At 42.4% G+C, this 14,621-nt stretch overlaps 1 protein-coding gene across 3 annotated transcripts in view; it reads right to left on the minus strand.

Moving 5' to 3' along the window:
• The window catches only part of IDO2 (indoleamine 2,3-dioxygenase 2), a 62,109-nt gene that overhangs the window by 12,649 nt on the left and 34,839 nt on the right, over positions 1-14,621 (minus strand). For all 3 annotated transcript variants that reach the window (XM_003942400.4, XM_074383841.1, XM_010330246.3), the window contains 2 exons: positions 13,483-13,582; positions 11,600-11,717 (listed from right to left, as the gene is read on the minus strand). In XM_003942400.4, coding sequence (XP_003942449.1) covers positions 11,600-11,717; positions 13,483-13,582 — 218 coding nt within the window. The remainder of the gene's footprint in view (positions 1-11,599; positions 11,718-13,482; positions 13,583-14,621) is intronic.

A 14,621-nucleotide genomic window follows, 5' to 3' on the forward strand; every position in this document is an offset into this window, starting at 1 on the left:
AGCTAAAGTGAAATAATCATTTCAACAGGTGTAAAATATCTTTTATGTAAAACAATTTCAATAAATTAAAAATCCATTCATGATTAAAACAGACATGCAGGAAACTTCAGCTAATTAGGAATAATGTTCTTAAGTGGATAAAAGGAATCCACAGAAAAGCCTAGGGTATATATTATACTTAACAGTAAAGTATTAAAAACAATTTTTTTAAATGTGAAACTAAACAAGGATCAACACTTCCACTCAATACTGTGTTAGAGGTCCTAGCCAGGACAATAAGAAAAAAACATTAAAAAGAAATAAGAATTGTTAATTTTATAAATGAAGAAACAAAGCATTCTACTCAAACAATATAATTTATAAATAGAAAACACATATAATCTACTGATAATTATTATAATGAATAATAGTGTTTACCAAGGTGCCAGATTTAAGGTTAATATTCAAATATCAATATCATTTTTTAAATTGGTAATGAACAGGTAAGAGGCAGTTAAATTGAAAGACACTGTATTAATGAGAAACAAAAATATCAAGTAACTATGAATAAAGCAGAAGATAGATAAGCTTCTTAGCTTGAAAGAAACTGAAGAAAAACTAGTGAATTAAAGGATATAGTCTTGCTTTTAAACTTATTTTTATTTATTTGGTTTTTTTGAGACAGAGTCTTACTCTGTTGCCCAGGTTGGAGTGCAGTGACACGGTCTTGGCTCACTGCAACCTCCACCTCCTGGATTTAAGCAGTTCTCCTGCCTAAGTCTCCCAAGTAGCTGGAACTACAGGCATGCATCACCATGCCCAGTTAATTTTTGTGTTTTTAGCAGAGATGGGATTTTGCCACATTGGCAAGGCTGGTTTCAAACTCCTGACCTCAGGTGATCCACCCACCTTGGCCTCCCAAAGGGATATATTCTCTTATACCATGTTCATAGACAGGAAAACTCAATATGAATATCTAAAAGAAGAAATGTATTGAAGAGAAGAGTTCTCTGTATTTCAGGCCATATGACAAAAGAAGGATATCCAGCAATATGAAGAAATGATTTGAGGTAGTTCACCCAGGAATTTTAGTTATTATTTTATACTATTCTCTGTCTATTTGCCTTATTCATAATACAGAAATCTTAAATAGAATATCAAAATCATGTCATTTTTCTCCAAATTGATGTAGACATTTAATAAAATTTGAGCAAAATTTCCAATCTGAATTTTTTATTTTATTTTTGGAGATGGAGTCTTGCTCTGTCACCCAGGCTGGAGTACAGCAGTGTGATCTCGGCTCACTGCAACCTCTGCCTGCTGAGTTCAAGCAATTCTCCTGCCTGAGCCTCCCAAGTAGCTGTAATTCAGGAGCCCAATGCCCAGCTAATTTTTGTATTTTTAGTAGAGACAGGGTTTTGCCATGTTTGCCAGGCTGGTCTCAAACTCCTGACCTCAAGTGATCCACCCGCCTTGACCTCACAAAGTGCTAGGATTACAGGTGTGAGCCACTGCACCCAGCTCCAACATAGATTTTTAAAATGGAACTTGGCTAGCTGATTCAACGGAGCTGCCTCTACTTGAAAATAAGGAATACCTCGAAGCTAGAGTTTTTAAGGCAGATAATATTGTTGCAGGGCAAGACAGATGAAACAGAATAGAGACCTTAGAAAACACAATTCTACCGACCCACACCGATTTGTTCTTCACAATGTTTGAACTACGTTGAAATTCCACCTCCTCATCACATTTAATGTTGTTAACTTCATTTCTTCATTCACTAATTCATTCATTCAGTCCTTTATTTATTTGTTTATTGCCAGTCCGCTGGGTGTATAATGGTGCTTCATCATGGTTTTACTTTGCATTTCTCTGATTTCCTTTTTAAATTTTTTAAAAATTATTTTTATACAGAAACAGGGTCTCAGGCTGTGGCTGCAGTGAGCTATGATCATGACTGTGACACTGTACTTCAGCCCAGGCAACAAAAAAAGACCTTGTCTCAAAAAAACAAAACAAACCAAAAAACAAACAAACAAACAAAAAAAAAAAAAAAAAAAAAAGAAAAACAGGAAAATTGGGCCCAAAATAGCATGATAGTGTATAGCATAGTTATAATGGTTATACAGCTGTTAATAGAGTTAGAGCTAGATATTCTGATTCTGAATCTGATATTCTTTTCATTATCCCCAACTGATTTATCTTGAAGAATATCAGTGTATTGTGGGAGCTGACTCTGAAGACTGTTGAGAGAGTACCACATAGAGAACTTCCTCCTCTACCAGTTCAGAGATGGTGAAGGAGGAGGACCATGTAAGTTCCCTTGCTTTCACATTTAATGTGCGCATTTTGGCTAAGAGGGGCGATTCCCAGAAGCCAATGACATTATCCTGCTGGGGCCCAGAAGATCTAAACATAAATGTGATGAAACCTCCCCGTGTGGCTTTTCCTTCCACAGGACTTTCTAGCGAAGTAGAAAAATAGTACCAAGGATTAAATTTCTGCCCGAATGGCCAAGGCCAGCTCCATTTAGTGCCTGGCTAAATGTCTTCCAACGATCCTGTTCTCATTGTTCAGCTAAACACAAAACCTGTTGGTCAGGCAGCTTTCCCTTTTAAACCCACATGAATCTCAAGAAAAATATAACGTCTGCTCTTGATTAATTCACCTTCGTCTTTTCAAAATTCTGTGTTGTAAGTATTATTATTATTTTGCTGGGGAAACCTCAAGAAACTTGCTTTTTAAATTTTTCAGGAGTAGAAATTTAAGTTTTACACTGGGAAATAGCTTTTAAATAATGCAAAACTCAGAAAATCATTGCGTTGGGTCAATGTAAAACCTCACACTTAGAATGACTCCAGTATTTTCACATGACATTCTTAATGTTCACTACCAACTCTCCTCAGGGAATCACGTGGCCAGTGCTTCATTACTGACATACAGGGTAAGGCATTGTAGACACACAATCCACTCCTGTAGATTCAACTAGACAAGCCATGGTCACGACCAACTACATCTCTTTGGTGTCATTCTTTTATTTATTAATTTTGGGACAGGCTCTGTCACCCAGGCTGGAGTGTAGTAGCGCCATCACTCCTCACTGCAACCTCCAGCTCCTGGGTTCAAGTGATCTTCCCACTTCAGCCTCACAAGTAGCTGGGACTACAGGCACACACACCATCACACCAGTGAATTTTTCTTTTTTTAAAGATAGGGTGTCACTATATTGCCCTCGCTAGTCTCAAATACCTAGGCTCAAGCAATCTTCCTGCCTTAGCCTCTCAAAGTGTTGGGATTACAGGCATGAGGCACTGTGCCTGGCCAGTCCCCACTTTTAAAGCCTCATATTTCTACTGGATGTCTTATAATCACCATCAATTAAACAAGCCTTTAAAATTTTTTTCAATTATTTTTAAAGAAATTATTTAATTTATGAAGTCTAGGTAAACATGAATTTGGCAAACAATTTACAAAGTTCAGCAAGGTATCTAATGAGAAGTATGCTTTCCTCCCATTCCTGACCCCATCAATTCCTCTCACCAAAAGCAACCCCTGGTCACTGGCCACTTCTGGTGAATGTTTATGGAGAATATTTCCAGATTGGCCAATGGGCAAGACTTCTAAAGCTTACATTTGACTTTTCTTCTCATTCTCTTGAGGAAAAAAATAAAAAGTTTAAAAATTGCGACTGGGTGTGGTGGCTCAAGCCTGTAATCCCAGCACTTTGGGAGGCTGAGGCGGGTGAATTACCTGAGGTCAGGAGTTTGAGACCAGCCTGGCCAACATGGTGAAATCCTGTTTCTACTAAAAGTACAAAAATTAGCTACTTGGGAGGCTGAGGCAGGAGAATTGCTTGAATCAGGAGATGGAGGTTGCAGTGAGCCAAGATCACACCACTGCACTCCAGCTTGGGCAACAGAGCAAGACTCCATCTCAAAAAAAAAAAAAAAAAAGAAGAAGCAGCAGCAGCAAACTGAAACCTAAGGCCAGCAAATTGAGCAACACGAAAAGTAGACAGGAGAAACTTGTACATGTAATCAGTGGAGAAAGATAAACCGACAGCTAATATCTCAATAACGACCATGGAAACCAGAAACTATTGTACTGGTATATTCAACATCTAAAAGAATATAGCTGCTAGCCAAAATATCCTTCAGGAATTGAGGAGAAACAAGGCAATTTTTAGATGGGAGAGTTTACCAACAGTAGACACTCACTAGAGGAAGTCCCAAAGGACGTACTGAAGGAATTTCTTTTTTTTTTTTTTTCTTTTATTTATTTATTTATTTATTTATTTATTTAAAGATGGGGTTTCACCACGATGGCCAGGTTGGTTTTGAACTCCTGACCTCAGGTGATCCACCCACCTAGGCCTCCCAAAGTGCTGGGATTACAGGCGTGAGCCACCACACCCGGCCCACTGAAGGAATTTCTAAAGGTGTGAAGACAAACTTTAGAAGCATTAACATGGAGCCTGGCGTGGTGGCTCACACCTGTAATCCTACCACTTTGTGAGGCCGAGGTGGACAGATTGCTTGAGCTCAAGAGTTCAAGACCAGCCTGGGCAATGTGGCAAAACCTCATCTCTACTAAAAATACAAAAAATTAGCTGGGCGTGGTGATGCACACCTATAACCTTAGCTACTTGGGAGGCTGAGGCATGGAGAATTGCTTGAACTAGGGAGGTGGAGGTTGCAGTGAGGCGAGATCACACCAGTGCACTCCAGCCTGGGTGACAGAATGACTATTAAAAAAAAGAAAGAAAGAAAAGAAAAAAGGAAAGAAAGAAGAAAAAAGAAAAAAAGCATTAGCATGGGAGGGAGGGAAAAAGGGAGGGAGGGGAGGCTGAGTCCTGGAAGCAGAGCTCCACAGGGAACTGGTTCCCTTGAAACCATTTTCTGTCCGACTAAAGAGCTGATGAGACATGGGAGCCAGCCAGAGCTGCACTGGAGTGAGTGGTGACCACTGCATGACATGGGCTTCTGCGCTGGGAATTTCTGAAGACTGCACTGGAAGAGTCATTATGTTATACAGCCTCATGGTGACAGTGAAGACGGCATGAATGGTCATGAAGACACAAATGGTTCAATAGAAAGTTGCAGAGAGCAAGATACACATTGTTTTACTGCACGTGTCACAAGGATGATGAAACATGTCATATCTCAAATGGGAAATGCCCAAGAAAGTGTTCGAGAATGTGTATGTGCGTTCATCAGCTTTGTAACATCCGAGGCAAATGACCGAGACGAAGACAATTGGAAATGACCAGTGAAGAGGATCTTCTCCTGCCGTGTCTACCATAGGCTTCGACAGTTATGCCGAACCTCTGAAATTATCCCTTCAGAAACTTAGAGAGGCTAGGAAAGGAGAGAAGGGAATTAGTGGAGAAGTCAGAGCTACAGAACAGGCATTTGTTAGCCAGTCACCAGCCGGCTTCATACCTTCAGCTGGACAACAGCAAATGTTATGGTTTGTGCACCACCATAGTGACACATTTCTGATGTTCAACAAATTCTGTTTCCATGGTCTGAAGAAATGATGGGATGGGTAGTGTAGGGAAGGGAGAGTCTGTACGATTCTGCAACAGAAATATCAGAAGACAGTGACTGGTGAAAAGGTGTCCCTTTGTATATTAAGTAGCTGTAAGGTAGCTTTCTGATATGCGACTAGCTGAGGTGTTAATTCTGACTAGAGAATCTTTTTTCATAAATGATGCTTATTTATTTATTTAGACAGGGTCTCTCTCTGTTCCCAGGCTTCAATGGTGCGACCTTGGCTCACTGTAGCTTTGAGGTGCATCCTCCCATCTCAGCCTCCAAAGTAGCCGGGACCACAGGCACTCGCCATCATGCCCATCTAATGTTTGTATTTTTTTTTTTTTGTAGCAATCGGGTTTTGCTATGTTGCCCAGGATGGTCTCAAATTCCTGGGCTCAAGCAATCCTGCCTCGGTCTCCCTAAGTGCTGGGATTATAGGCATGAGCCACCGCACCCGGCAATGATTTTGTTTTTTTAATTTTACTTTGGATTTTAAATGTATAAAATATTTTTATTTCCTAGGAGAGTTTATTGCTCTGTAAGACTCCTGTATGCATCGTATATTACAATTTATTACTGTCAGACATTTACAGACAGTGTCTTATTTTCATTTTAAGTCATGCCACTTTTGTAATTCAGGAAGCAGCTGGGTTAATCCACAAAGTCTGCCTTTTTAATAAAATATAAAGATAGAGTTCATTTTGAATGCAAGTTGCTCATGTTATGAATCACATTTGTCTTGGTTATATATCTTGCATGATAGTTTAGCTAGAGCTTTAGCATTTACTGTATTTATTAAAATGATTTCTTTTGTAAAGCATTCATAGCTTGAGCAGCACCATTTTTTTAAACAGTGTAATTGAGTAAGTGTGGATGCAGAAGCAAATACTGTCTGCCCTATTAAATTTGGTGCCCGTCAACTGTTTGCAACGTTCATTGTGCCTGTTAATATGGTTTTGGTTATGGGAGCTTTTGTCAACACTAGACTTGTTTTTGAATTGCATTCTTAAGAGTGTTGGAACTCATTTAAGTTTAATGTAGTTCTAGTGCTTGTGAAATGGTGCCCTTTCACTTAGTATATAATTTTTTAACTATATTTTCAAGTACTATTATATTATCCTTCAGAAGAGGAATTTTAGCCTGGATGTGGTAGCTCATGCCTGTAATTCCCAGCACTTCGGGAGGCTGAGACAGATGGATCACTTGAGGTCAGGAGCTCGAGACCAGCCTAGACAACACGGTGAATCCCCATCTCTACTAGAAATACAAAAAATTAGCCAGGCATGGTGGCACGCACCTGTAATCCCAGTTACTCTGGAGGCTGAGGCAGGAGAATCACTTGAACCCGGGAGGCAGAGGTTGAAGTGAGCTGAGATCATGCCACTGCACTCCAGCCTGGGAGACAGAGAAAGACGCAATCTCTTAAAAAAGAAGAAGAGGAATTTTATAGTCTGATGGCAAATGTAAATGCCCTCATTTTGCTTTTTAATTGAAATGTTAAGGTTCCTATTATACTGCGGGAACCAAAAAACATCATATGCATTGTTGTGTGTACAGACCTCGTGCATGGGCTAGGGAATGGCTGGAGAAGAGAGCGTGGGACTGTGTGCAGTGTGAGTGGAAGCCAGCAACTTCTAACGTGCTGTCTTGATTTGTGCAGTAAACTAAGCTTAGATAATGTAACTTTGTATCATTTTTTTTTTTGGTATTTATTTTGGTTGTTTTTTAAAGTGAGGATTTGTATTTTCTCAATTACTCTTTTGGTGTTAATTCATCTGAAGGTTTGTTTTCAACTATTAATATCAGAAATTACTATTATACAGTCTGCCTAAAAGGAAGTTTGAACGAATGTCATTTCTGAAGGAGACTCCAGTTTACAAGGTAGATGCAGTTTCCCAGATTCAGGTTGAACAGAGACATTCACTCTGCTAAAAGGAGCCTCTAGGGGCACATTTGAGCTAATCTAAGTTTAATAACTCCTCACTTTCTAACCCTATTTAAGAAATAACTTCATTATAGAATATTCAAATAGAAAAAAGGAGGGAAGAAGTTACGCAAAATCAACTATCACCCTCTATGTTGAAATAATCAATGTATATATTTTAATAAATATCATTTGTCCTTTTATTTTGCTAAATATGTGTATTTTTATTAAAATAGCCTCTTATGCAAGTTACGTAACCTGCTTTTTTCATTTAACAATATACTGTGCCTTTTTTTTTTTTTTTTTTTTTTTGAGACAGAGTCTTGCTCTGTCACTCAAGCTGGAGTGCAGTCACAGGATCTTGGCTCACTGCAACCTCCACCTCCCAGGTTCAAGCAGTTCTCCTACCTCAGCCTCCTGAGTAGCTGAGATTACAGGCATGTGCCACCATGCCCAAATAATTTTTGTGTTTTTAGTAGAGAGACAGGGTTTTGCCATGTTGGCTACTCTGGCCTCTAACTCCTGACCTCAGGTGATCTGCCCGCCTTGGCCTCCAAGTGTGCTGGGATTACAGGTGTAAGCCACCATGTCTGGCTTGTGAACAACTTTCCCAGGTCAAAAAGAAAAAGAAATAAATGTCTCTATGATTTTATAATCATACAGAATTTATTCAAGAAGAACCCCAGTGTTAACTACTTTCCAATTGAGTTCAGACAAAATAAATTCACAAGCTAAGATGGAAAATTTCTTCCATGAAATCAAGGAAACTAAAGAGAAAAACAGTAGCAGAAGTTCACACTACAGCTTAGCCCCAACTCAGGCAATAAGAAACCTGATTTAAATGCATACACTAAATTGTTAGAAAGAAACCCTTTGATGACTCATTACTGCTGAAACAAAAAAATGCTTTTTTGGTGTTTGTTTGTTTTTTTGAGACAGAGTCTTGCTCTATCGCCCAGGCTGAAGTGCAATGGCGTGATCTCTGCTCACTGCAATTCCACTGAGAAGTAAGCGCTGTACAAAACAGAAAAGCTGGGCAGAGGACTAGTGACTTAAGTACCAGGAGGGTGGCCCTCCAAAATGCCACTGCAGTCTGGAACAGGCACTGTCTACTCAGCCCTGTGTGTGAAGGGAGTCTACGTGCCTGGAAAGAAAGTATTTATGGATGAAGGGATTAGAGCTCATGACTCTTGCTAAAGTTGGGCTTTGAAAGAAGCAATTGTCTGGTACGCTCCATTTTGGGGAATGGAAGCAGAGGGGAAAAGTCCAGCCAAGCTCTATTTATCATGCAGAAGAAAGTTAAAAAACCAGTTAAAAAACAAACCAGAGACCATGACTGGAACGTTCATGTGATTCCTTAAGTCCTGCAGTTTCTAGTGTTTGTTACTATATTGCTGCATAGAAACCACTGCAAACATAGGGGCGTGAAACAACCACTATATGCCAAGATGGCACCACTGCACTCCAGCGTGAGTGAGTGCTGGGGAATCTGGGCAGGATGAAGTGGCAATGGCTTGTCTCTGCTCCATGGTGGCCAGTGCCTCAGTTGAGAAGACTTCAAGATGGGACATAAACTGAGGTGGGAGCCTAGAACCATCTGCAGGCACCTTCACTCTTGGATGGAAGCCAACTGGGGAACCGACAGGTGGCTGTTTGAGGCGGTTTGTCTGTGTAGTTTGCACAGTATTGTGGCCTCGGGGGACATGGACTCTTTATCTACTGGCTCAGGACACAAGGTGGAACCTACATCACTTTTTCTAGTCTTGCCTCAGAAGTCTTCTGCTATCCCCTCTACTACATTATATTGGCGACACGCACATCACAAGCAGGGCCAGAGTCCACCCCTGGGTGAAAGGAGTGCTCAGGCCACATGGTGGAGGAGCATGCAGGGTGGCATGGAGCCATCTTTAGAAAACGCAGTCCAATCCATTCACCTATTTCTCCATCTAGATGAATGTAACTAGGAGTAAAACATTTAAAACAAATTATGTCTGTGTAGGAAAATGTGCCTTTTCGGAAAACAAGGGCGGTAGCCCTGGGACCTCCTCAGATGATGAGATCTCCTGCAGAGGCTGAGCAGAAGAGCACAGGGGGTTGACCTGGGATTAAGAAGTGAGTCTGGGCTGGGAGCGGTGGCTCACGCCAGTATAATCCCAGCGCTTTGGGAGCTCAAGGTGGGCAGATCACCTGAGGTCAGGAGTTCGAGACCAGTCTGACCAATATGGTGAAACCCCGTCTCTACTAAAAATACAAAAATTAGCTGGGTATGGGGGTGCACGCCTGTAGGCCTAGCTACTCAGCAGACTGAGGCAAAAGAATCGCTCGAACCCGGGAGGTGGAGGTGGAGGTGGAGGCGGAGGCGGTGGCGGCAGTGTGCCAAGATCGCACCATTGCACTCCAGCCTGGGCGACAGACAGAGACTCTGTCTCAAAAAAATAAAAGAAAAAGAAAAAGAAGTGAGTCTGCAAGTGAGCCCTAGGAAAGCCTATGAGAGCCAGACACTGCATGCACCATCTTACTGCTACCTATACTGGGGTTGGGTGGAAAGTTTCTCATAACCTTCCAAAATATTTTCTTGAGCTCATCCATGTGATCCGAAGACAGCTGCACGGTCTCCCTAATAGCCTTGATGTCCTGAGTGATGGATTCAGGCTTTCTTGGCAAAGTTAAAACACATCTCATCTCATTTCAGCTTGGCAAAGCCACCATACAATTTGGGGGAGTTACTTGGCAGAAGGCCTACTGATATGATCATGAGGGCTTTAAATTAAAATTCAAGGAAATGGAGAAAATACAAATATAAAACCGGGAAATTGAATGGAAATAATACCTAATCCTATTAGTTCAGATAGATTTCTACTAGTGCTGAGAGGATGGAAGGATAAATATATTTATTTTTTAATATGAGATAATAAAGTTTGGCACCACCTAGTGTCTCTCTCCCCCCCTCCTGTCCTGCTTCCCGTAAACACTCTCTTTTCCCAGAATCTCTCTTTCGTATAGGGAAGCAGGATTCAAGGAAAATGATACTTAGAATCTGAAAATGATACTTAGAATATGATTTGTTAAGAAATCACACCCTCTCTCACACCCTCGTAAACACATTATTCAGATTCCTCTGAGAGAAGAATTTGAAGAACCTCCTAGATGTTGGAAACTGAATGCAGTAACCAGAATAAGATGTAACCGATTCAGAAAGAGTGAGCCTCCTAACTGACCATGCCTATGTTAACCTAAGTAACAGGGAGAGGCTCCCTAATAGAAATCGGTATTTATTCTGGAATAGCGCATTGCAATGGGAATAAGCGTGCCATAGTAAATAACGTGTGTACTCAGAAAGAGAAAGGAAGTCAAAGGTCTTTAAAGGAAAAATGAGGACACTTACATAACTGTTTTGAGATCGTTATCCTTGGCTATGAGCACCAATAAAAAGGGTGGCACCAGGCCAACATTGGATAGGGAGTTACTGGGCAGATGTCCTCGTGGAAGTTATTTTTTTGCGTTAGGTTGTCAGGGTTGTGATTTTTGCAGAGTCTTTTGGAAAAGATTTTGTTATCAGGCATTTATGCATGAGAGCTCTGTCTTTGTAGCCTTCCCCAGCTCTATTTGTCAAGGTTTAAAAATTTTTCTTCAACCCAAGTGACTCCATTTTGATTCTGACAACTTTCCCACCTATGACAACTCAGCCTACCCTAGCTGCAGAAAAGGAGCACGAGCCGTCCGTTAGACAAGGCTTAACACCAAGGTCAGACATCTCGGGAACCCGCAGAGCCGGGTAGAACAGAAGGGGCATTAGAGAGTGCAAACAAACTACCCTGAAGTACCTAACGCTGTGGGATGGGGCACACGTGACCAGCATTACTGGGCATCCCATCCCCTCCTCCTAAGCTTCAGGCAAGACTTCAACGTGCTTAAGAAGTAGCTGGCCACTGTAGAAGGGAAACCATCTTAGTCACGGGAGAATATAAAGGACAAAGCTGTGACAATAGCTCTCCAAGATAATATGCATTTACTCTAAAACAAAGATAGTCCACCAGCGTCATCTGGTGGACAAATGCATCATCACTCCTTTAGGACCCGCCTGGTCTCCAGGCTGTCTTCCCCCGAGCAGAGCCCAGAACCCCAGGGGGATCCTTCAGGAGCATTGGAAGCACCTTACCATGCATCTTCCCTAAGGTTTTGGTGATGTCCTGAATAGAGAGTCTCAGTTGCTTCAGGGCTTGGAGCAGGACCTCCTGGCTGGGCTGCAAGATGGCATTCATGGCCTGAACAAGAGCCTGGGGATAAGATTCATGTGCACAACTTATTAGCACTCCCTTAAAGTCCATGCAGGCAGAAGAAGCCTCGTGCTGTGGGAACCCAGGGGAGGACCGGAAAGTTTGTCAGAGCTCTCTGGGAGCATCCTAAGCTCGATCCACTGTGGGGTCAGCCTGACAGCCAATAGCTCCCTGGGTACCTCCCAGACGGACCCCTAGGTAAGTGTTTCTGGAATTTCAGCTGGCTGTTACTTCTTGTACCTCCCAAAGGCCTGAGTTCTACTACTTTACTGTTTTCTTCTCTCAGACTTGTCACATATTATGATCAGTTCTTCTGCATCTTCAACTACCTTGCTCCGAAGCTGTCTCATATAAAGTCAGGTTAATATGGTTTGGCTCTGTGTCCCCACCCAAATCTCAACTTGGATTGTAATCCCCACATGTTGAGGGAGGGACCTGGTGGGAGGTGATTGGATTATGGGGGCAGATTCTTCCATGCTGTTCTCATGATACGAGGGAGGGTTCTCACAAGATCTGTTGGTTTAAAAGTGTTTGGCCGTTCCCTCCTTTGCTCGCTCGCTCTCCTGCCACCTTGCTAAGAGATCCTTGCTTCCCCTTCACTTTCCTCCATAGTTATAAGTTTCCTGGGGCCTCCCTGTCCATGCAGAACTGAGAGTCAATTAAACCCCTTTCCTTTACAAATTACCCAGTCTCAGGTAGTATGTGGATAGCAGCGTGAAAATGGTCTAATACACAGATTCTACAGAACCCCCAGCTTTAGAAGCCCCTCTCCTGGGAAGCCTTCCTGGAGTCTCTACTTTATCTGAACTATATTTGGAAGGCCGATATTTGATTCTGCATCTTTCAATGGGCTAGACACATGGTTGAGAACTAAAGTAAGCATGGAGCGTAACTATTGAGAGGGGAAGAAGTGCTGTAATAATCATGCCAGCAATGGGTCATCCCATTGAGGACATAGTGGGTACTCAATAGATGATTATCAAGGGATGTAGTGTTGGCTCACACCTGTAATCCAAGCACTTTGGGAGGCTGAGGTGGGCAGAACACAAGGTCAGTAGTTCGAGGCCTAACCAACATGGTAAAACCTCATCTCCACTAAAAATAAAAAAAATTAGCGGGGCATGGTGGCACATGACTGTAATCCCGGCTACTAAGGAGGCTGAGGCAGGAGAATCACTTGAACCCAGGAGGTGGAGTTTGAGGTGAGCCGAGATCACACCACTGCACTCCAGCCTGGGTGACAGAACGAGACTCTATCTCAGGGGAAAAAAAAAGAGGAAGTTAGTTAGGGAAGGCAGAAATCTAACTGAAATATTTTTAGGCAAGGCACTAACATCTCCTGTAGCGCTGTAGCTGATCACAGGCTGCACCACTGTCTTTTGTCTTCTAACCAGCCTTCCTGGTACCTGTCTGACTCCTGAAGGAATTCCGGTTTGAGGCCGGGCGCAGTGGCTCATGCCTGTAATCCATGTTAATTCATCTTGATCCACAGCATCCATCATGAGCTTCTGTCAGGGCTGGGACAATGTCTGTCTTGTTCGATCCAATTTTCCATTGCCCAGAACAATGCCTGTTTGTCGAATGGGCATAAGGTCCGTTCCAAGTTTTATAGGAATTGAGAAACGGGAGCGATATGGTGACCTAGAACTTAGACCTCTTCTCTCAGACTTGAACTAAGCAGGACAGGGTCTATGTTCATTTGTATTGAGAAATCCAAAGCTCAAACTCTTTTAAAAGGAAAAGGTGCTATCAAGTGAGAAGATACCTTTATCCCAGGCACTGCTGCTTTCTCCACCAAAACAGTCACCAGTATAAAACCACGCAGGCTCTCTCCCCCAGGAAATGAGATGATGGTTTCCAGGTTCCTTGGGAAGGAGAGGATCACATGGTTAGAGGTGTGGAGACTGTACCGTGAGTAATCACTGCCCAGAGGTCCCTGCCAAATTAGATAACTGCAATTATTTAATTACTGCACAACTTCTTCCTCTCCATTAGATATCCCTGAGGATGAGCATCTACCTTCAGCAAAGTTCAGGGAGGAAAGAGAACAGATGAGTTCAATCTCATGTTCACCTGACAGGTAGCCTCCCAGTGTCTACTACGGCCCTGATGGTCCTGGACCATCCCCGCAGTGGAGTAACTGATGTAGCTGATTCTTCACAGAGCCAGTTCTATGGCCCATCCTGTCATTCCTAACAAAAGCCAGAGTCTTGGAGCCAGAGACCCAGGCAACAGCTAAGTCCATGCTTCTTTTTATTTTTATTTTTTTTTTTTTTTTTAACAGGTATGAAACCACAGCCCAGAGACACAAAGTAGCTTCCCCAGGGTCATATAGCCAATCACAGGACTAGGCTTGAAAGAGTTTCACAACTAGGCCAGTGCTTCCTCTAATCCATATACATGTATATTACCTCATTCTCACATTGCTATAAAGAACTACCTGAGACTGGGTAACTTATAATGAGGTGTAACTGACTCAGAGATCCTTAGGCTTAATGGGAAGCATGGTTAGGAGACCTCAGAAAATTTTCAGTCATAGATGAAGGAGAAGTAAGCATCTTACATGGTGGCATGAGGTGGGGAGAAGTGTCACACTTTTTTTTTTTTTTTTTTTTTTTTTGAGACTGACTCTCCTTGTGTCACCAGGCACCAGGCTGGAGTGCAGTGGCGAGATCGCAGCTCACTGCAACCTCCGCCTCCCTGTTCAAGCAATTCTCCTGCTTCAGCCTCCGGAGTAGCTGGGACTACAGGCGTGTGCCACCATGCCCAGCTGTTTTGTATTTGGTTTCCCCATGTTGGCCAGGATGGTCTCGATCTCCTGACCTTGTGATCTGCCCTCCTTGGCCTCCCAAAGTGCTGGGATTACAGGCGTGAGCCACCGCCTGGCCAAGTGTCACACATTTA

Source organism: Saimiri boliviensis, chromosome 13 (assembly GCF_048565385.1).
Source record: "Saimiri boliviensis isolate mSaiBol1 chromosome 13, mSaiBol1.pri, whole genome shotgun sequence".
NCBI lineage: Eukaryota > Metazoa > Chordata > Mammalia > Primates > Cebidae > Saimiri > Saimiri boliviensis.